The sequence below is a fragment of the Hydra vulgaris genome, chromosome 03 (genome assembly GCF_038396675.1).
Source record: "Hydra vulgaris chromosome 03, alternate assembly HydraT2T_AEP".
In the NCBI taxonomy this organism is placed as follows: Eukaryota; Metazoa; Cnidaria; class Hydrozoa; order Anthoathecata; family Hydridae; genus Hydra; species Hydra vulgaris.
In genome coordinates this window covers 69,792,407-69,816,934 of record NC_088922.1, presented here as the reverse complement: position 1 = coordinate 69,816,934, position 24,528 = coordinate 69,792,407, and the positions used below count along the sequence as shown (strand labels likewise).

Below are 24,528 nucleotides of genomic sequence, written 5' to 3'. Positions count from 1 at the left end.
TTAATCAGCATTGTAGTCACCAAGATGTGATTTTGATATTTTACAATTTTTTCATAAAATTTTTTTAAAGACTTTTTGCGTTCGATTTTTATTTGAAAAAATATCCGGAATCTTATCGCTTTGGTTTTTTCTCTTAATAAAATGTCTGACGATTTATGGCGTAGTTATATAAAAACTCTTCTTTATTTCGTTTGAACTTATCATTTTAAAGACCAATTAACTTACACAAGTCTTAAAAATAAGACGAAAACATAGAAATAATGTAAATATCTTTGAACATGAATAAAAAATAAATACTAATTACCGATATATATATATATATATATATATAAATATATATATATATATATATATATATATATATATATCTATTAAATATATATATATATGTAATATATAATTACTACAGGTATGAATATATTAAAGCTTTTATAAAATTTTTAAAACTTAACTCGAGATATATATCGGATTATACTTATAATAATTTATAGTTTATATCGGAGAATTCATTCCAAGTTTGGTATCAAATTTAAGTCTTTCTCTCTTTTGAAGCCGTACAGATTTCCTACAAAATGTTATTAGTTTGAAATTTATATCATCTTTTATATACATATATATATATATATATATATATATATATATATATATATATATATATATATATATATATATATATATATATATATATATATATATATATATATATATATAAACAAACAAACAAATCTGTGAATCAATTATAAAAAAATTTATTTTATTGGTGTTGACTTTAAAAAAAAAAAAAATTGTATTAGGCTTTTCATTTCTATTTTTTATAAGACTGATACTGACAAATACCTACCTCTTTAAACATCCTTTGTATGCCTCGCTTAACAATATAACAACAAATAAAACAACAAAGCAAACAAGATAAAAAAATGGAGAAATAGCAGCTAAATCATGCGAGTAATCAAAGATCAACGTGAGAACTGCCTGTAGAAGCAAACTAAAATATAAAAAATAAAAATATTAGAAATATGATAAAGAAATAAACATTTAAGGAATAAGAAGTTAAAAATTACCTTGCCAAAATACAAACACACCAAGGTTTGTTCTTAAAAGGTGATTTCCTCCATAAAAAATCAGAACGATGTACAAATGATGAAGACAACAATGCTAAAAATTTTTAGTGTTGTTATTTTATTTAGAAATTGTTGTATTGCAGTTCATTACAGTCAGGTACAAAAACCGAGAGTTCACTACAGTCAGGTACAAAAACTGAGAGGTCACTACAGTCAGGTGATTACTGATTATTATTTTCAATTGTTGGTACAAACCCTCTTTTAACACCATAACTCCAAAACACGAAAGAAAACAAGGCCACTACATAGTGAAACAAGTTAAGCGCTGCCTAATTCGAGAGAATTCACAACAAATGAGTTCAATAACTCAATTAGCTATTGAACAAATTTACTGTGAACTGTCTTTATGGTAAACAAATTTATAGCGAATCATGATTTATTAGAAAATCTTTTTTGAAAATCATAAAAAGTCAGTAAAAAAATTGTTGCAAAAAAAATAAATTTTAATTCTTTTGCAAAAAAATTGTTGCAAAGAAAATAAATTTTAATTTTTTTAATTTCTGAAAGTTGCTGACTCTTTTTAATTGACTTTTGTAAACTGACTGAGTTTTTAATTTTGAGGTTGTAATAAGTACTTGTTACTCAAAATTAAAAACTCAGTCATTCTTGTTATTTTTGTTGAAGTTATTTTTTAATGATTGTTTGTAATGTTTTATTTATAAAAATGCATCTTGCATTTTTTAATATTAAACTCCATCAACCAACCGTCACACCTCCTGAACTGTCTAAATCTTTTTGTAATGTTTTGACATTACAAAATTTTTTGTTATCAAAATTATTTTTACATATATATGACAATTGTAATGTTTTGACATTACAAAATTTTTTGTTATTAAAAATCATTTTTACATATATATGACAATTATGACAATTTTGGGCCAATTTTTTATAAAAATAACAAAAAGTAAGGGACCTAAAACAGATTCCTGAGGTATACCACTTATAACATAAACCCAATCAGAAACTATGACACCAAAAACCACCCCTTTGTCTTCTGTTGCTTTCGGTTTTTGCGTTAGCTAACGAGTGTTGTGAAAACTTATGAAAAATTCCATTTTTGAAAAAACTCTTAAATACAAGTGTCTTCTTTGGGTTTTCACTCTAGCTATCAATTTATTTATCAACAATTTTACTTATTTGATTAAAACTTTAATAAACAAACAGCTATCAAAGTTTTTATTGATTACAAAAAATATTTTTTTATATTTTCTTACTCGTAATGAAAAGCAAGACATTTATGTCTTTAATCTCTTTGAACTGAATATAACTGTGTTTAAAAAGAAAAATTTATTTTTTACTAATTCTATTACAACTTTGTATTTTAACTATGTAATATTTATATTCGCAAGAGTTAAAAACTCATATGCAAATTTGCAAAAGAACTTTAAACTTTTCTAATCAATATCTAAAAATACAGAAAAAAAGAAAATGGTTATATATTATGACAAACCTTAATAGAATTCTTTTTGACAGATTTAATGATAACATTAAAAAACATCAAATTTTGAATGGTATCATTAGCTCTGTCAAAAGAATTCTTTATGACACGACGAATAGTTTTTTTTATCAGTGAAACAACATGTTTTGTGTGGTTTTTCTGTTTTGTTACTAAAAAAACTGACTTGCTAGGGTTCCTTATAAAACTTGTTAATTGAGTGGCAATTTTTCTTGTTTGACTCCTTTCTTATAATCATTGATAATATTCAAAAAAATTTTACTTGTTGTCTGCCATTATGACCGACCCAAAAAATTGTAATTGATAAACTGATTGTAACTCAGAAATATAAAAAGTTCTTTTCTGCAAAACAGCGCAAAACTGTGATCTCAAGTTAATACCACATTTATATACTACAAAGAATATCAAATTTTTTTTCCTCATCTCTTTACTAGATTGGTCTTTAGATTGATTTTTAGCAAAAGATCTTACAACATTTTCTTTCATTCCTTCACTAACCATTTTCTTTCTGTTTCTTTAATTTCTTTACCAACCTGTTATGCATCTTATTAATTTCTTTACCAACCTGTTATGTATCTTTTTTAATTTCTTTACCAACCTGTTGATGTATCTTTTCTAATTTCTTTACTAATCTGTTATGTACCTTTTTTAATTTCTTTACCAACCTGTTATATATCTTTTTTAATTTCTTTACAAACCTGTTATATATCTTTTTTAATTTCTTTACCGACCAGTTATATATCTTTTTTAATTTCTTTACCAACCTGTTATATATCTTTTTTAATTTCTTTACCGACCTGTTATATATCTTTTTTAATTTCTTTACCAACCTGTTATATATCTTTTTTAATTTCTTTACAAACCTGTTATATATCTTTTTTAATTTCTTTACCGACCAGTTATATATCTTTTTTAATTTCTTTACCAACCTGTTATATATCTTTTTTAATTTCTTTACCGACCTGTTATATATCTTTTTTAATTTCTTTACCGACCTGTTATATATCTTTTTTAATTTCTTTACCGACCTGTTATATATCTTTTTTAATTTCTTTACCAACCTGTTATATATCTTTTTTAATTTCTTTACAAACCTGTTATATATCTTTTTTAATTTCTTTACCGACCAGTTATATATCTTTTTTAATTTCTTTACCAACCTGTTATATATCTTTTTTAATTTCTTTACCGACCTGTTATATATCTTTTTTAATTTCTTTACCGACCTGTTATATATCTTTTTTAATTTCTTTACCGACCTGTTATATATCTTTTTTAATTTCTTTACCAACCTGTTATATATCTTTTTTAATTTCTTTACAAACCTGTTATATATCTTTTTTAATTTCTTTACCGACCAGTTATATATCTTTTTTAATTTCTTTACCAACCTGTTATATATCTTTTTTAATTTCTTTACCGACCTGTTATATATCTTTTTTAATTTCTTTACCGACCTGTTATATATCTTTTTTAATTTCTTTACCGACCTGTTATATATCTTTTTTAATTTCTTTACCAACCTGTTATATATCTTTTTTAATTTCTTTACAAACCTGTTATATATCTTTTTTAATTTCTTTACCGACCAGTTATATATCTTTTTTAATTTCTTTACCAACCTGTTATATATCTTTTTTAATTTCTTTACCGACCAGTTATATATCTTTTTTAATTTCTTTACCGACCTGTTATATATCTTTTTTAATTTCTTTACCGACCTGTTATATATCTTTTTTAATTTCTTTACCAACCTGTTATATATCTTTTTTAATTTCTTTACAAACCTGTTATATATCTTTTTTAATTTCTTTACCGACCAGTTATATATCTTTTTTAATTTCTTTACCAACCTGTTATATATCTTTTTTAATTTCTTTACCGACCTGTTATATATCTTTTTTAATTTCTTTACCGACCTGTTATATATCTTTTTTAATTTCTTTACCGACCTGTTATATATCTTTTTTAATTTCTTTACCAACCTGTTATATATCTTTTTTAATTTCTTTACAAACCTGTTATATATCTTTTTTAATTTCTTTACCGACCAGTTATATATCTTTTTTAATTTCTTTACCAACCTGTTATATATCTTTTTTAATTTCTTTACCGACCTGTTATATATCTTTTTTAATTTCTTTACCGACCTGTTATATATCTTTTTTAATTTCTTTACCGACCTGTTATATATCTTTTTTAATTTCTTTACCAACCTGTTATATATCTTTTTTAATTTCTTTACCGACCTGTTATATATCTTTTTTAATTTCTTTACCAACCTGTTATATATCTTTTTTAATTTCTTTACAAACCTGTTATATATCTTTTTTAATTTCTTTACCAACCTGTTATATATCTTTTTTAATTTCTTTACCAACCTGTTATATATCTTTTTTAATTTCTTTACCGACCTGTTATATATCTTTTTTAATTTCTTTACCAACCTGTTATATATCTTTTTTAATTTCTTTACCGACCTGTTATATATCTTTTTTAATTTCTTTACCGACCTGTTATATATCTTTTTTAATTTCTTTACCGACCTGTTATATATCTTTTTTAATTTCTTTACCAACCTGTTATATATCTTTTTTAATTTCTTTACCGACCTGTTATATATCTTTTTTAATTTCTTTACCAACCTGTTATATATCTTTTTTAATTTCTTTACAAACCTGTTATATATCTTTTTTAATTTCTTTACCAACCTGTTATATATCTTTTTTAATTTCTTTACCAACCTGTTATATATCTTTTTTAATTTCTTTACCGACCTGTTATATATCTTTTTTAATTTCTTTACCAACCTGTTATATATCTTTTTTAATTTCTTTACCAACCTGTTATATATCTTTTTTAATTTCTTTACCAACCTGTTATATATCTTTTTTAATTTCTTTACCAACCTGTTATATATCTTTTTTAATTTCTTTACCAACCTGTTATATATCTTTTTTAATTTCTTTACAAACCTGTTATATATCTTTTTTAATTTCTTTACCAACCTGTTATATATCTTTTTTAATTTCTTTACCAACCTGTTATATATCTTTTTTAATTTCTTTACCGACCTGTTATATATCTTTTTTAATTTCTTTACCAACCTGTTATATATCTTTTTTAATTTCTTTACCGACCTGTTATATATCTTTTTTAATTTCTTTACCGACCTGTTATATATCTTTTTTAATTTCTTTACCGACCTGTTATATATCTTTTTTAATTTCTTTACCAACCTGTTATATATCTTTTTTAATTTCTTTACCGACCTGTTATATATCTTTTTTAATTTCTTTACCAACCTGTTATATATCTTTTTTAATTTCTTTACAAACCTGTTATATATCTTTTTTAATTTCTTTACCAACCTGTTATATATCTTTTTTAATTTCTTTACCAACCTGTTATATATCTTTTTTAATTTCTTTACCGACCTGTTATATATCTTTTTTAATTTCTTTACCGACCTGTTATATATCTTTTTTAATTTCTTTACCAACCTGTTATATATCTTTTTTAATTTCTTTACCAACCTGTTATATATCTTTTTTAATTTCTTTACCAACCTGTTATATATCTTTTTTAATTTCTTTACCAACCTGTTATATATCTTTTTTAATTTCTTTACCAACCTGTTATATATCTTTTTTAATTTCTTTACCAACCTGTTATATATCTTTTTTAATTTCTTTACAAACCTGTTATATATCTTTTTTAATTTCTTTACCAACCTGTTATATATCTTTTTTAATTTCTTTACCAACCTGTTATATATCTTTTTTAATTTCTTTACCAACCTGTTATATATCTTTTTTAATTTCTTTACCAACCTGTTATATATCTTTTTTAATTTCTTTACCGACCTGTTATATATCTTTTTTAATTTCTTTACCGACCTGTTATATATCTTTTTTAATTTCTTTACCAACCTGTTATATATCTTTTTTAATTTCTTTACCAACCTGTTATATATCTTTTTTAATTTCTTTACCAACCTGTTATATATCTTTTTTAATTTCTTTACCAACCTGTTATATATCTTTTTTAATTTCTTTACCAACCTGTTATATATCTTTTTTAATTTCTTTACCAACCTGTTATATATCTTTTTTAATTTCTTTACAAACCTGTTATATATCTTTTTTAATTTCTTTACCAACCTGTTATATATCTTTTTTAATTTCTTTACCAACCTGTTATATATCTTTTTTAATTTCTTTACCAACCTGTTATATATCTTTTTTAATTTCTTTACCAACCTGTTATATATCTTTTTTAATTTCTTTACCAACCTGTTATATATCTTTTTTAATTTCTTTACAAACCTGTTATATATCTTTTTTAATTTCTTTACAAACCTGTTATATATCTTTTTTAATTTCTTTACAAACCTGTTATATATCTTTTTTAATTTCTTTACAAACCTGTTATATATCTTTTTTAATTTCTTTACAAACCTGTTATATATCTTTTTTAATTTCTTTACCAACCTGTTATATATCTTTTTTAATTTCTTTACCAACCTGTTATATATCTTTTTTAATTTCTTTACCAACCTGTTATATATCTTTTTTAATTTCTTTACCAACCTGTTATATATCTTTTTTAATTTCTTTACAAACCTGTTATATATCTTTTTTAATTTCTTTACCAACCTGTTATATATCTTTTTTAATTTCTTTACCAACCTGTTATATATCTTTTTTAATTTCTTTACCAACCTGTTATATATCTTTTTTAATTTCTTTACCAACCTGTTATATATCTTTTTTAATTTCTTTACCAACCTGTTATATATCTTTTTTAATTTCTTTACAAACCTGTTATATATCTTTTTTAATTTCTTTACAAACCTGTTATATATCTTTTTTAATTTCTTTACAAACCTGTTATATATCTTTTTTAATTTCTTTACAAACCTGTTATATATCTTTTTTAATTTCTTTACAAACCTGTTATATATCTTTTTTAATTTCTTTACAAACCTGTTATATATCTTTTTTAATTTCTTTACAAACCTGTTATATATCTTTTTTAATTTCTTTACAAACCTGTTATATATCTTTTTTAATTTCTTTACAAACCTGTTATATATCTTTTTTAATTTCTTTACAAACCTGTTATATATCTTTTTTAATTTCTTTACAAACCTATTATGTATCTTTTTTAATTTCTTTACCAACCTGTTATATATCTTTTTTAATTTCTTTACCAACCTGTTATATATCTTTTTTAATTTCTTTACCAACCTCTTATGTATCTTTTTTAATTTCTTTACCAACCTGTTATATATCTTTTTTAATTTCTTTACCGACCTGTTATATATCTTTTTTAATTTCTTTACCAACCTGTTATATATCTTTTTTAATTTCTTTACAAACCTGTTATATATCTTTTTTAATTTCTTTACAAACCTATTATGTATCTTTTTTAATTTCTTTACCAACCTGTTATATATCTTTTTTAATTTCTTTACCAACCTGTTATATATCTTTTTTAATTTCTTTACCAACCTCTTATGTATCTTTTTTAATTTCTTTACCAACCTGTTGATGTATCTTTTGATGCTTATTTTGTCTCCTTTAATTGATTTATATTTACTTTTAACCCTGGGTTGTACTAATTGCATGCTAACTTATAGTTATTGTTATTAACTTACAGTTGATGTTGCTAACTTACAGTGCTGTCGTTAACTTACAGTTGCTGTTGCTAACTTACAGTTAATGTTAATAACTTACAAAGTTTTAAAAAATCAATCGGAGACTCATACTGATGAATAAAAATGTCACTGGAATTGATGTGATCATATACTATTCTTTGAAATATAAGAGATTTCAACAAATTTGTAGATTTCAACAAATAGATAAAACCAAAATGATAACACATGCTTTCCATAATTCTTAATATTTTAGAGTTGCAAATATAGATCAAGAAAAACTATTAACAGAATTAGCAAATTCATTAAAATTTTTCTCTAAATTGAACACCACATTTAACACAACTACACCAACATACTCGTCATTCTGTAGTTTTGCATCATCAATGTTGCCAGCATCATCGCCAGTGAAGAGTCATTTTAAAAATCTCAATTTCTGAACAGGAACCTTGAAATTCAGGGTGCATTCTTCCTTGCTTTGAATCATTTTGAATGAGTTCTTCCTTGTTTTAAACCAGGTTACATTCCTCCTTGTTTTGAGCCATTTAAAGATAAAGATGAAGCATACTTTGTTAAAATAAAAAACTTTCTTGTAATTTTTACAATAATACTAAGATGCTCACATTCCTTCTTAAGCATTTATCTTCTCTTTTACAATGGTAAGAACTTCAGCATCTAGTGATGTTCTTATGTTAAATTGGTCTTCTACTAGTTGATTAGTTGGTTTCATTACTTCAATTTTTGCTAAGCTAAATGGTTTTGCAACTTTTGTTAAAAGGTTTTGTTTGAGAATTACTTTCATCAAACTGTAACATATTTTCTAAATTTTTACAGTTAAAATACTTTTTATTACAAAGTCAATCTGTTTGACAGTTCTTTGTTTCAGTCATTACATTCATTTAGTTTCATATATTACTTTTATATTTTCTAAAAAACTAATAATAACAACAACAATAATAATAGAAAATAAGAAACAACAAATGTTATACAGACAATAATAATAATAATAGTAATAATAATAATAAGTATTTTGTTTAATAACATTAAACAAAATACTTTTTGCATTACAAAAAATACAAGATTATTAAATGTATAAATCTAATCTAATCAATTAAAGTGTCTAAAAAATAAAATCATGCCAACATAATATTGAACTAATTCAAACTTCATGCCATAGCAGGATTGGGGCACTACCATAAGGTGCAACACTACAAGCTACAAATTCTTGTAACATTGGTAGATTGTAATTTTCCAAAATATACTAGAATATTTTAATTAATAGAAAGACCCCTCCTGCAAATTTTAGTTAAAAAATGTGCAAATGCTAAATAATCAGAATTATTTTAACATTAAATTAATCCAAAACCGGACAATGGCTCTGTCTTTTGAAACTAAATTTAACTTTGATCAAAACTGATCCTGTAGCAAACTGTGAAAGCGATTGTAAGCCAATGAGACATCATGTTTACAAATTTTAATATTTTTAAGAATATTTAAATAAATATAGTTTTAAATCTTTAATTTTAAACTATATTTATTTAAACATTCTTCACCAGACATTTGAACAAAAAACAACAACAACAAAAGAATTACTAAAAGAAATAGTTATGTAGCAAAGAATAACATCTTGAGCTGCATGATAGCCATCTTTTAATTCATCATAGTATCCTCCCATAGATAGCGAGGCATTTCTAAAACAAAATACTTATATCAACATTTTTATAAACACATTTTCTGGCATAACACACAATTATTTGCATAAAAGCAAAAGAATAAAACAAATAAACTTATTTAAGAGTTATCAAACAACATTAAAAAAAACAAACATTTAAAAACAGATGCTCAATAAAAATCAATGAAAAACATAAAACCAAAATCATAAATGTTAGAACTTTGCCCACATAGCAACATTAACAATTTACACCAAATGCTAAAAATCTTTGGCTTTTTGTGTATTGCAACAAGATCAAGCAAAAATGAGTAAAGCTCTTCAGTAAAAGAGTTTCATGCTGTTATACAAGTTGTGTAAGCATATCAATATTTAAATTTATAAATAGAAATTTGAGTTAACACTAGGGTGGTGCTCAAAAACCTTTTTCCACTAAATTCCAGGGACACCTAATTATATTCCTACTGATGTACTAATGTAGGAAGTGTGTAAAGACTCTTTGGAATATTCCAGTTCTGCTACAAGGCCTTAAGAGATTTAATTATATTATGGTCTAATTATTGATGACATGTCTAACAATGACATGGACTAATCATTTTGTGGTGCCACGTGGCACCACTAAATAATAGAATATTCCAAAGATTTATTGCACACTACATATGTAGTATTTAATATATTGTACATCAATAGGAACATAATTAGGCGATGTCCTAGAAAGTTACTGAAAAAATTTTTTTAAGCACCACCTTGAACAACACATATCAATACCATTGTGCTGTGAGCTAAAGTGGGAGCTTGTCACTGATGATATTATCAATTTGCACTCAAGTTTCAAGCGAAAAAAACTTTTTTATGATCTTTAAAATCTTAAAAAAAAGAAAAACTAAAACTTCTCACAAAATGAAATTTTGTGGAAATTTTATATAATTATTTTGTATAATTAGATCTGATTAATGTATAATTAAAAACATGCAACTAAACAAACTAAATTATGAAATATGATTTAATGATTTTCAAATAATTGTTTTAATTATTTTTCTGAGAACAAGAGAACAATACTTGCTTAAATTCTTTCATAGCCAGAAACATTCTAAGCACAGTAGAGAGTACAGTTAAACTGTTGTGAGATTTTTAATGAACACCCATTATTATTTATGTTATTAACAAACAAAAAAACACACAGGTGGAAACAGTGGCGCATATATTTACCTGGCACCTAAAAACCATGTGCATCTTGTTTTTGCATTGCTTTTTTTACAAAACATTGTTAGTAACCAAGGAAATAAGCCAGTAGTTATCAAAAAAGCATTTAATCCAAATGTAACAAAAAACTGTTTAACATAACTAGATGCAAACTCCTAAAATATTTTGATTTATAAACTTTTTTTTACAAAAAACAGAAATATTGAAACATCATATTATAAATAATAGACACACATATATAATATTTAAAAAAAGTTACTTTATAACTGTGTTTTTTTCTTTTCCCTGTAATAACCTTCATCAACTTCCCATTATTAGGTGTTCCAATAAGTGATATGCTTAACAAAGGGATTATGATACAAATAAGCCACAACATTTGTAAACCACTTAAAGGTGGAGGTAGTAAAAAACATGTTGAAAGCAGTTGAAGGATTGTCAAAAAAAGATGACAATAAACCAAAAACAGAAAACAACTTCGAAGGCCAAACAATATACGGCGAGACTTTTTAATAAACAATTTAATAACAAACAATTAAAATGAATAATTTATTCCAAAATTATAATTTGTTCTAAAAGAAAATCTAAATAAAATAAATTATTTTAAAAATAACACTTTAAAAATAACACTTTAAAAATAACACTGAATTTAATCATTTATCTAAAAACTTACTTCACATAAAAGAGCTGAAATAGGGAAGTTTTCTTCACGTGTTAATCGAAGTGAACAACTGACACTATTCAACAATGAACTTAACTCCAAAGGGCCTACAATAAGAAGGAACCTACAATGATAAAAAACCTACAAAGGTTGGAAATAAGTAAGAGTCAATAATGAAAAGGGGTTGACAATGAAAAAATCTACAAAAAAGAAGGACTTAATATGAGATTGGTCCTTTAAAACATATTTTAACCTTTTTTTGTAACATACTGTAGCAGCACCTAATGAATTTATAAACAGTTTTATAAAGTTTTTTGGGTTTATAAACCCTTTATAACCCATCCAAGTGTCAGTACAACAAAAAACAATGAGTATGTATCAATTTTTTTTTAAATTATACATAGTGTTTCACAATTATACACAGTGTTTCATCAATAAATTATACACAGTGTTTCATCAATAAATTATACACAGTGTTTCACAATTATACACAGTGTTTCATCAATAAATTATACACAGTGTTTCACAATTATACACAGTGTTTCATCAATAAATTATACACAGTGTTTCATCAATAAATTATACACAGTGTTTCATCAATAAATTATACACAGTGTTTCATCAATAAATTATACACAGTGTTTCATCAATAAATTATACAAAGTGTTTCATCAATAAAGACTCATCAGAAATGAACGCTCAAATTAATAAAATTCAATTTATACTAAAAATTAAAATAAAGGAAGTCATAAATGTCTTAACTACTCAATATAATACTTGATGTTTTTTTTTATATATTTTTATTTATAGCTTTTACAAATTTACAAATATTTGTTTTATCATAACTGATGAAACAGATATTTGTAAATTTGTAAAAACTAACATCAAAATTTATAGATTTAGATTTATTTATTTATAATTTATTTATTTATAATTATTATAATTATAATTATCAATTATAATTATAAATATTAATTATAATTATAATTATTATTTATAATTTATTTATTTAGAATTTATAGTATTTAGATTAATTGCATAAATAAGTTGAGTTTGTGTGTGTGTGTATATATATATTTTTAAATAATTTTAAAACGCATTTTACAAAATAGAGTGCTCAATGTTCTTAAAAGAACTGAGCAATTATAAATTAGTAGAAAACCAATTAACAAAAACTTTTCTCATTTAACACTGTGCTTCATAAATAAAGACTCACCAGAAATGAAAGATCAAATTAATAAAACTTCAATTTATAGCAAAAATTAAATTACAGGAAGTCGCATATGTCTTAAATACTGTAAATTTTCACACATTTGTGTAATTTGCTGACACTATTATAAAAAGAATTCTTTGGAAATGATTTCTTATGCTTTTTTAGAAAAATATTTTTAAAAAAAGAGGGACTTAATGTAACTATTATTTGAGTTCATTTATCTTTATAGTTTTTAAGGAGAAACTTATTTTCGTGCTTGCATTTAGAAATTAATTCTGATTTTTTGTTTAATAAACATTCTTGGTTTGCATGTGTAATTATTTCAAATTTTTCTTGTAGGCATAGTATACATTTTTAGGAAATAATGTTATATGCAGGCACTGTTTTAAGGATGAACCAATTCAGTATAAAATCATCAACATTTTTATCTTTTAATTCCCATATATATTTTGACAGCATGGTGTCTTTTGAATACTTTTTATTTTTAAAAGATTGCTTATGATTGGCAAAATGTTTTTTACATTCACCCTCTGTTATGCCAATATATTGTTTATCAGGTATATTCTTAGAGGAAACAACACATTTATATGCTACATTGTTTGATAAACAACTTCCACTCATTGGACAATTGTTTTTTTTGTTTACAATTACAATTTTCTGTAGTTTTTTCAAGGTTTCTTTTTTGTTTAACAAAGCATTATTGTGACCTTTTATAATTCTTTCCATATTTTTTGTACAACTGTAGCTAACTTTAATTGTATTTCTAATAAAAATTTTATGTAATTTATTAGAGGGCAGGAAATGCTTATCGACCAATTTTAAAAACACTTTTTCTACATAAGTGGAAACATTTTTGCTATTGGGGGGTTGAACCAAATTACATTTCTAGTTCTATTTCACTTTTTTGTATTCTTTTATTCAGGGTCAGATTTTAGTTCAAAATTTTGAAAATCACTTTTTTAAGGGCATTTTCAAATATTCATTTAGAGGAACTGAATACATTTTCATTAGAGTAGTTTTGGTTTAGTCTGTTATTAATTGAGATCAGGATTTGTTTTAGAATTTGGGGTGAATGATTTGAGTTAATATTAATATACAATAATTCATTGTATTACATACACACACACACACACACACACACACACACACACACACACACACACACACACACACACACACATATATATATATATATAAATGTATGTATGTATGAAAAAATAAATATATAGTAGTCTTTATATTTCTTGCATGGATAAGTTAAGTATGTGTTTTAAGGAATTGTTAAATAAGAGAGTAAAAAAGTTAAGGATAAAAAGAGACAAAAACAATAAAACAATGATGATGATTTGTGTATATATATATATATATATATATATATATATATATATATATATATATATATATATATATATATATATACATACATATATATATAAATAAATATATATATATGTATATATATATAAATATATATATATATATATATATATATATATATATATATATATATATATATATATATATGTGTGTATATATATATACATATTATAATAATGATAACAATAATAATAATTATCAATATAAACTTTTAAAGCAGATAGTTTAAAACAAATATAAACTTAATTCAAAAAACCTTTAAAAAAATAATAAAAATACCTCTATATTTGTTAGTAGTCCATAAACATAAATCAGAATGATGTAGCTCATAACAGTCGTTGATCTTTTGATCTTTGGTGGTACAGACATTACGCAAGATGGGATTAACTGATATACTAAGCAAATCATAAAAAAAATTTAGAGCTTAAAAGATATAAAAAATACAAAACAATTTAAAAAAATACATACCTAACATCAGCAGAGGAAAATATTGTATGATTTTGCAAGTTTAAAGAGCTTCCAATACAACACACAATATCATCATAGTCTTGCATAATGTTAATCATATCACATACAGCTAAAAAAAATTTAAGTAACAAAGTTAAATTAAGTATTTTATTAAATTAAAAAAAAGTTAAAAAGGCAAATTAGGCCCAGCACTCAAAGTGGAGCTCAATCTATATGTCTGTGCTAAGTATTAACTTTTCTGATTAAATAAAAACTCAATACACACAAACTCTTTTTTACCAAAATTTAAGAATAACTATTTAAAAAGTCTTTCTTATTAAAAGGTTTAGTTTTCTATTAAAAATACCAAAAACCATTTCCGTATCATTTTGAAAAATGATCTAAATGTTCATCTTAAAGAAGTAACTTTTTTTAAAGATTGGAAACTCCTTTAAAAACAAATGTTGCAAATAAATTGATTGTGACAAAAAATGATAGTTAAAAGTGAAACAAAACTTTTACTTTGTAAATAAAACAAAAGCTTAAAAACAAATGAAATTTGTGAAATAAAAAACAACCAAAACAATCAAGATAAACATAAAAACAACAACAATGAAGATAAAGATAATTGAGTAGTTACAACTATATTAAAAATTTGATAGAATCAATGAAATATTGAGAATTGTCTTGGCGAAGATATTCAAGGTAAACAGAAAAAAAAGAGAAAGGGCCTGCATATTATATAATTGTTGATTTAGTAAGGCTTCCGAATATATATGTTAAACAATATGTTAAAAAGAATTAGAAGTTTAATGCATCATTCATTTATATTCAGTTATGTTAACCATTAGGTTCCATTTCATTATTAACAACATTTCAATCATTAAATTCCATTCATACAAAAAACATCTGCAAGATGTAAATACTTTTGCTACTTCTTCTTGTCATTTAGTCATCTGAATTGTCATTCAGATGACTAAATCTCTTCTTGTCGTTCAGATGACTAAATCTCTTCTTGTCGTTCAGATGACTAAATCTCTTCTTGTCATTCAGATGACTAAATCTCTTCTTGTCGTTCAGATGACTAAATCTCTTCTTGTCGTTCAGATGACTAAATCTCTTCTTGCCGTTCAGATGACTAAATCTCTTCTTGTCGTTCAGATGACTAAATCTCTTCTTGTCATTCAGATGACTAAATCTCTTCTTGTCGTTCAGATGACTAAATCTCTTCTTGTCGTTCAGATGACTAAATCTCTTCTTGTCATTCAGATGACTAAATCTCTTCTTGTCATTCAGATGACTAAATCTCTTCTTGTCGTTCAGATGACTAAATCTCTTCTTGCTGTTCAGATGACTAAATCTCTTCTTGTCATTCAGATGACTAAATCTCTTCTTGTCGTTCAGATGACTAAATCTCTTCTTGCCGTTCAGATGACTAAATCTCTTCTTGTCGTTCAGATGACTAAATCTCTTCTTGCCGTTCAGATGACTAAATCTCTTCTTGTCGTTCAGATGACTAAATCTCTTCTTGCCGTTCAGATGACTAAATCTCTTCTTGTCGTTCAGATGACTAAATCTCTTCTTGTCATTCAGATGACTAAATCTCTTCTTGTCGTTCAGATGACTAAATGACAAGAAGAAGTAGCACAGTATTTGTTTACCAGTTAGAAATGCATTTTATGTAGATGACAATTAGCAAACATAGAAGTCTTAAAAAAAAAATTTGCAACACTAAATTTAGAAAATTTACAGTGTAAGAAACTAGACAACTGATTAAACCACAATATTTTGTTTTATAAACAAGCTATGTTTTATTAAAAATTTAATTAAACCCAAATAAACATAAGTCTAAGCCATTAAAAAACATGTGGTAGTGGTGTCGTGGTAGAGCGCTCGCTTTATAAGCAATCGGTTTGGAGTTCGATCCCCACCACACCCCTGGTAGTACAGCGCTCAACTTGTTTCTCCGCTCAGCGGCCTTGTTTGTCAAGGTTCATGTTTCAGAGTTATAGAGTTGAGAGAGGCTTATAACAACAATTACGTAGCCTCCTCATCTCTAGTAGCTTTCTCGGACTTGGGGAGGTGAATTAACAAAAACAAAAACAAAAACAAAAAAATATATATACATCATGAATTCCACGAAAATTGTAACCTTAACTGGATTTTATAAACTAATTTTTTATAGTAAATTTATGGTGTAATTAGCTTTAATATGTATCTAATCACAAGAAAATATTAAATGAATAAATAAGTTCGCTAATTAATGTTTATGGTAATTAGTGAAACCAAAGTATGCTTACAAATTGCCTGGGAATTTTTTGTGGAAAATGCAACTACAATATATCTTTAATTGTTTAATGTTATAAAATACATAAGCAGGTAAGAGTGGTATCATTTTAAAGAAGAAATGTTGTACAGTAAATATGTAAAATTAGTTTTTAGAAACTATTAGGTAAATTTAATAATTTTATTGAACTTGAATCGATATTGCATTTCATTGATTTTCTGTGATTTCATCACGAAATAATTACAAAACTTTATTTTATTATTGCTTCTGGCAAACATCAAAGTAAATAACTACATATTATCTTAATATTTAAAATTTGGAATAAATTGTACGAATATTGGATATATCGTTTATGCGAATGAATGTTTAATGTGTGTGACGGAATCACACAATATCGTGACGGAATCACACTTTTAACTTCAATTTTACATGCTTAATTTGTAGGGAGTTTTCTAATGTTTTACCTTTATATTATTTGCCAATAAATATATCTACTATTAGGATTGTTCTTTACAACTATGCTGCATCAATTTTCTATTGTAGATACAATTTATTAATTATTAATTAAAACATTATGCCACCAAAGAGTGCTGCCGAAAGACAGCGAATGCACCGTGCAAAAGTTAAAGAAAATTCTGCAATATAAATGTTACTTGAACCAAGTAGTCAGTACAAAAGTAAATTTGTATTTATTCTGTCTATAAAATTAAAGGAAGTCTCTGATCTACAGCTACAGTGGAATTATTTTGCAACCAGTCATGATAAAGGGCCAAATGATGCGCTAGGTGGCAATGCGAAGCAAAATGCCCACCGTCAAGTGTTATCCAGAAAGTTCGTAAAACGAGATGCTTTATCATTTGCTGCTGCTGTTAAATCTGTACAGAGCAATATAAATGTTACTGTCATTTCACCTAATGAAATTGAAACCAAATGCAATAAGCTGAGTGCTGATCTTTTGTGGAGTGATGTACCAGCTGTTCCAGGTACACAAACTGTTCATTGTGTTATTCCGCAACAGAACAGCGTTAAGTGTAAGATGTACACAAATGCTGTGAATGTAAAACAGCGTGTTATGATTAAAACTACAACAGAAACTATCACTCCAGCTTCAACTTCTATAACATCTAGATTTTATTTTTACGCCACAGACTGTGGATGCTGTCAGTATTATTCCTAAAGCTTCAATTTCAAGACAATATTTCTGGTAATTTACTAAGTAGTAATATAGTAAAATATAATTATACTTTTTGGTAATTTCATTAATTTAAAGTCGCACTAACAAGTACTCATAGATATAAAAAACACAAATTTATATCTGGAAAGAACTTTGTAGATCGTACGTTCCGAGGCAGATTTTATAATTATTAAATAATTATTTAATATAAAGGTAGTTTTTGAGTTGTAATAAACATGGTATGTGTAATAGGTATGAATAAGACATATATTGTAAATAAAGATTCCCCATTTTTTTATTTTTGTTGGTGTATCTTTAACTTTAAGATTATGTTTCTCCTATCCATAATACTATGTAACTATAATTAGTGTGTTATATTATTAGTGGGAAGATGACTGCTACAAAAGTTGCTGCAGTTCTTGAGAAAGACAGTGAACCAATGGATAATCCTATCATTAGCAGTCGTGGTTTAAAGACAAATTTAGAAAGAAAAGCAGAAATTTGTTACTATAATAATATACCATAAAAAGCTTGTCCATAAATTGGTGATTCTGTCACGCATATTATTATATTAATATTATATGATTACTATGTATTTATAGTTTTTTGGTATTAGAAGTATTTAAAGCCAATGTGTGACAAACACATATATCATATAGAATAACAACATGCACATTACAGTTTTTTTATTTTTATAACATAAATGTGGAAAATAAGCTCAAATCGGCGATTCCGTCAGGATGGAATTCATGACATGCACAAATGACACAAATGGTCGCAACAAATTTCACAAACTTTTTTTACAACTTTTTTTTGTGAGAAATCATTTAAAAACAAATGTTTTTCCAAAAGAAAAATAATTGAAAAACGAAGAAGCATCAAATAAAGCTGTCTATAAAGAGAAATAATATTGTGACATCAATGACAAAGATTTAAAACAATTACGACAAGTTTTACTCCGCGTTGAAACAACTGCAAACAATTGGTTTACCAATGCAGCTCTGACAATGCTACTTTAAAAATATATGGCTTAGCAATAATCTAAAAAGCCCTAATTAAGTTGTTAACTAATTAAGTTGTTAACTAACTAATTAAGTTGTTAACTAACTAAATAAATTTTAATATCAAATAAAAATAAAATTTAATATCAAAATAAAAAGACATTTAATATCAAAGTAAAAGTCTACAAAGTAAAAGTCTACAATAAAGGAAAAAGTAAAAAAAAAACAATAAGGCGTAGAATCAGTAAATAAAAAAGCAAGTAAAACAAAAAACCTTGAGGTGTACAATCAGTAAATAAAGGAACAAGTAAAGGCACATCATCAACTTCTTCCAGATGAGCTCGCATACATTGTATACCTTTTGGGAGTTTAGACTAAAAACATATTTAATCAAACTTTTTTATTCCGTGTAAAAAGCAAAACAAAAATAATTAAATAATTTACTTTATATTTCATAACTTAACATAATTTATAATTTTATAATTTAAACAATATTTATAATTTAAACAATACTTTATAACTTAACATAATTTATAATTTTATAATTTAAACAATATTTATAATTTAAACAATATTTTATAACTTAACATAACTACTCAATAAATTAACAGCCTTTTTTAATGATTTTTAATAAAATTGAAAATTTGTGCATCAGAGAACCAATAATTAATAACACCACAAGTAAACACAACTGACCAACACTATGCAAATTTTATTCTATTATATACTAGACCTAAATGTCCATTTAAGAATTAAAATATATTTTCCAGAACTAAAATACCCAATAGCAAATACATATGCTGCATACTTAAAACAATAACTAAAAGTTTATTGCAACTTTAGAGAGATTTACAGCAGCTCTAAGAATCTTAGATACAGGAGCTCTAAGAAAAAACAACTTATTAAAAACTTATTGATTATTAGAGATATTACATGAAAATTATGTTTATATGAAAAGTTGTTCATGAACTCATAGCTGCCGGATAAAAAGTTACTTAATTTCCATTAAGTAACTTTTTATCTTTTTTAACTTTTAAATTATTCTATAAGCAGTAAGATAAAAGAAGTAATTAACTTCATAAAAAACCATATTAACCTTTGAATGACGATTATGTAAAAAAATTTGTTACAAAAGTTTGAAGGACAATTATGTGTGAAAGAATCACTATTTACTTATGACGAAAAATCAAATCAAATTAAAAACTACAAAAAATTCAATCTCTATCATGCTAACTATTTTATTAAAATATTTAGTAGCAGAAAAAAAAATTGATTAAGTTAACGACAGTTTCTTTTTTTAATACGAAGTTATTAAATGGAAAAACAAACAAAAAACCATGTGAGAAATATATTTAATAAAAACTTTTATTTATCATCTTGCGAGCACAAGAACATTTATGCAACTTTTGATTGCAATAGAAAAAAAAATTACTTAAATTTACTTATAATAATAAATAATTTATAATAAATTTTTTTTTTTATTGTAATGATCGAACTTTTTGCTTGAAAAACGCCAATACTTTAAGGGATTTTCCATAAATTATGTAACATGACACTAAACATAAATTGACATAATTAAACATATAGACAAAAGACAAAGGGTTAAAATTTTCCCCCTGCAGAGTCTTTAATTAAACCAAATATATATACAATTGTTCAAATTTCAAAAACCATTGCGCAGGAAGAGCAAAATGATCTCCTTATATTTTTTTAAATAAATTTTGTGTTGTGTATTTTATGGACAATCCGTGAAGCATGAAGATTATTATAATATAATTTAACTCTGATAAAAAATATTTGATTTAATTTAAAACTAATTTAATAAAAATATATAATTTTATTCTAATAAAAAAATATATAATTTAATTTTGATTTAAAAAATATATATATATTAATTCTGATTAAAAAATATATATTTATATTGTAATTAAAGTTAATCCTTGGGTATAACTTAACTGTCAAATTTATTCAAAAATATTACTAAATATTATTCATTATTTAAATTTTATTTATTCTAAAAAAAAAAATTAGCTCATTCTTATCGCATTTTTTTTTGCTTTTCCTTCCAAACCATTTTTTTTTTTAAACTCAAAATTAAATTATAAATAAACATGTTCCGAGGCTGTATCAAAAATTCGCACAAAAGTAAGTTAAACTTTTTTTATAACGCAGGTAGAGCGCAGCAATTATTTTTTAATAAATGATATATATAATGATATAATTTTAACAAATGGTGTTTGGAAAAATAGTCTTTGCCTTCGCAACAAAATTGCTAATAAAATAATAAATTTTTAATAAATAAAATAGATAAATAAACATTTTTTTATTAACAATTTTTTTTATTAAAGTAAACAATTTTTTTATTTGTTATTAATTTTTAAAAAATAAATTTTTAGTTGTAAATTTTTAGTTGTAAATTTTTTAAAATGATTATATAAGAAATAATCATTTAAAAAAATTTAACATTTGAATTCATTTATACAAATGTTGAGAAAAACAATTTGTTTTATATCAAAAATTTTTAAAAACGTAATGGATTTAAAAAATTAAATTTAAATATTCAATATTAAAAAAAAAGAAAGAAAATAAACATTTCCTAATAGTAATAATAAAAAATGATTTAAATAATACTTAACTAGTTTTGCGGTAATTAATATTATCGCAGTAATTTAAAAAATTTAAAGTAAAAAGATAAAGAGAATTTTATTACATCAAATTCAAAAATGTGTAAAGCATTCTTTTATTTAAAACAAGGCCTGTATTTTATATATATATATATATGTATATATATATATATATATATATATATATATATATATATATATATATATATATGCACACACTTTTATAATGGCTTCTTTTACTTAAGTATGAAAAAAATGAAGTCCAAAAATTTGTTTTAACATATTGTCCATTGTCCAAATTAATACCACCATACATTGGAGAACATTGATGCTTTTGTATCTCCACGGCTTCACTGACTTTTCTTTCAAATTTTTTATCCTTAACTTAAAGTGTTTTTTTGTTTTAGATTTGAACTTTTAGTTTGTATAAAAAATGATTCTAAAAGACGAAACTTTAATCTTATTATCTAAAAACCTCAAGAGAGATCTTAAAAATAAAATTGAAGACAATGACTATAATCAAGTGATATTTATCACTGAAAAAGCTCGTGAAAATATGTTTATAAAATCTAAAGAACAGTTAATTAAAAAGTTTAAAATACTTCAAAGTGAATTCAATTACAACCAAAGTAATAAAAAATCAACAAAATACACTAAAAACGCGATTTTAAATCTTTGTGATACCAAGATACCTGAATATCAAATCGATCTTCTGAATCTTGGTCTACACTTTGTACCTTCCTTGAAATCTATACCTTATATGGACATTATTACAACAACTGAATTGTCTGCCTTAAAACTCGAACAAAATAAAGTTGCAAAAAAGGCAAACCTTAAAGGAAAAGTGTACTGAGAGAACTCATAATCTAACGAGAGATCAAAGAAAAGCATTTAAAGAAATTCATCAAGACAAGAAAACTGAAATTTATCCATTTGATAAAGAAATAGGATTCGTGAGAATAGAACATGATAAAGCAATTGAAAAAATTAGAGAACAGATTGGCCCAACAAAAATTATTAGTATTGATCACACTCTAAGTTATGCAATTAAAATAAAGTCTTTCCTTTCGAAGCTTAACAAAAAGCAACGTTTTTCTAAAGATGAATATGAAAGCATATATCCAAGTGATCCTGTTCCACCACGTTTGTATGGGCTAATTAAAGCTCATAAACAAGATAAATCTTATCCAATGAGAGTCGTTGTATCAACTATTGGCACACCTTGTTATGGAATTTTGAACTACTTGGTTAGAAGAATACAACCGGTCTTAAATGAAAATCCTATTAAGTTAAAAAATTCAAAGACTTTATTGACAAAACTAAGTTGTGGTTAATTGACAAAGATGAAATACAGGTATCCTTTGATATTGTGAACTTATACCCATCAATAAAATTAAAAGAAGCAACTTTAGTACTTTTGGATCAATTAAATAAAAGTGTTTCTTACAAAAACTCAACTAAGCTTACTTTAACTGAAACAAAACAACTAATTTGTGAAATTATTGAACTTTGTTTGTTTCGATGTTATTTCTTGTGGAACGGTGAGATTCATAAGTTGGAGAATTCAGACCCAATTGGATTGTCTTTTATGGTTATTTTGGCTGAATTTTTTTTACAATACCATGAGGAAAAGGCAATAAAAATGGCAGTAATAATGATTCCTTTAATTGATATTAAATCCTTTTATAGATATGTAGATGATAGCCATGCTTTTTAATTTAAAGCAAGCGGAACAGTTCCAAACAATCCTTAATAGACAACATCCTTCTTTAAAATATATTATTGAAGTTGAAAACAAAAATAAGATACTTAACTTTTTGGATGTAACTGTTATCAATAATACATATGGAAAATATGAGTTCAAGGTTTACAGGAAAGATGCTATAACCAATATCCAAATCAAACCACATTCTAATCACGATATCAAAATTTTAAAAGCAATATTCAACGGATATATACACAGAGCAAACTCAATATGCAGCGAAAACCATTTAAAAGATGAGATAAATTTTTTAATTCAAGTGTTTACTGAAAATTGGTACGATGAAAAAATGCTTAAAGAAATTTCTTATCACGTTCGAAAAAAACGTTTAGCAAATAAAAATGAAACTCTATCAAACTCTAATAACCTTCCTACAATTTCTTTACCATGGATACCAAAAATATCTCCCAGACTTAGAAGAATATTCGGAAGAGCTGGTTACAGAACTGTTTTTAAGTCAAATGCTAACCTAAAAACGCTATTAACGTCTAGAAATAAATCAAAATTACCACGCAACAGCCAACCTGGAACCAATTTAATTAAGTGCAAATGCTCCAAATGTATGTTATACATATATCTATAAAACTTATACATATATCTATAAAACTTATACAGAGATTACAAATAAAAATATATGAAAAAATACCCGATTAGTCATAAAATAAAGTTCATCAAACTCAGCGTAAAGATTTTTAGGTGGCAAATCTTCATCTTGTGATTCACCTTTAGCTAGTAAACTTGCACTTGAGTATGGTTCACGACGTCGAAAACTTCCTAAGCTCGACTCATTTTCTCTACGCCTAAAACTGCCTAATTGTAAAATCTTATCAGTTTATTAAGGAAAAAAAAAAAAGTGATAAAATAATTATCTATACGA

At 24.7% G+C, this 24,528-nt stretch overlaps 2 protein-coding genes across 4 annotated transcripts in view; both read right to left on the bottom strand.

The window, feature by feature from the left end:
• Positions 1–384: 384 nt before the first annotated feature.
• The window catches only part of LOC100199673 (transmembrane protein 94), a 94,278-nt gene continuing 70,134 nt past the window's right edge, over positions 385–24,528 (bottom strand). For 2 of the 3 annotated variants that reach the window (XM_065794111.1, XM_065794112.1), the window contains exons 25-35: positions 24,298–24,461; positions 19,540–19,639; positions 14,825–14,933; positions 14,636–14,751; positions 11,779–11,873; positions 11,368–11,610; positions 11,115–11,263; positions 9,830–9,927; positions 1,062–1,155; positions 842–985; positions 385–565 (exon numbers count right to left, since the gene is read on the bottom strand). In XM_065794111.1, coding sequence (XP_065650183.1) covers positions 493–565; positions 842–985; positions 1,062–1,155; positions 9,830–9,927; positions 11,115–11,263; positions 11,368–11,610; positions 11,779–11,873; positions 14,636–14,751; positions 14,825–14,933; positions 19,540–19,639; positions 24,298–24,461 — 1,385 coding nt within the window. In that variant the 3' untranslated portion in view covers positions 385–492. Of the gene's footprint in view, positions 566–841; positions 986–1,061; positions 1,156–9,829; positions 9,928–11,114; positions 11,264–11,367; positions 11,611–11,778; positions 11,891–14,635; positions 14,752–14,824; positions 14,934–19,539; positions 19,640–24,297; positions 24,462–24,528 lie in introns of those variants that run through there. The other variant, XR_010637773.1, reaches the window with a different exon arrangement.
• On the bottom strand, positions 2,985–8,875 carry LOC136077846 (dynein heavy chain-like protein 2). The gene is made up of 3 exons (XM_065791998.1): positions 8,760–8,875; positions 3,143–5,420; positions 2,985–3,110 (listed from the first exon to the last, which is right to left on the bottom strand). Exons 1-2 carry the CDS (start codon positions 8,873–8,875, stop codon positions 3,146–3,148), a joined length of 2,391 nt encoding a protein of 796 aa, XP_065648070.1. The 3' UTR covers positions 2,985–3,110; positions 3,143–3,145.

Coding starts and splice junctions, on each gene's coding strand:
- LOC136077846 (XM_065791998.1), bottom strand. CDS start 8,875: ATGCTTAAGAAGGAATGTGAGCATCTTAGTATTATTGTAAAAATTACA. Junction 5,421..8,759: donor GGCTCAAAACAAGGAGGAAT/GTAACCTGGTTT, acceptor GATATATAACAG/GTTGGTAAAGAAATTAAAAA.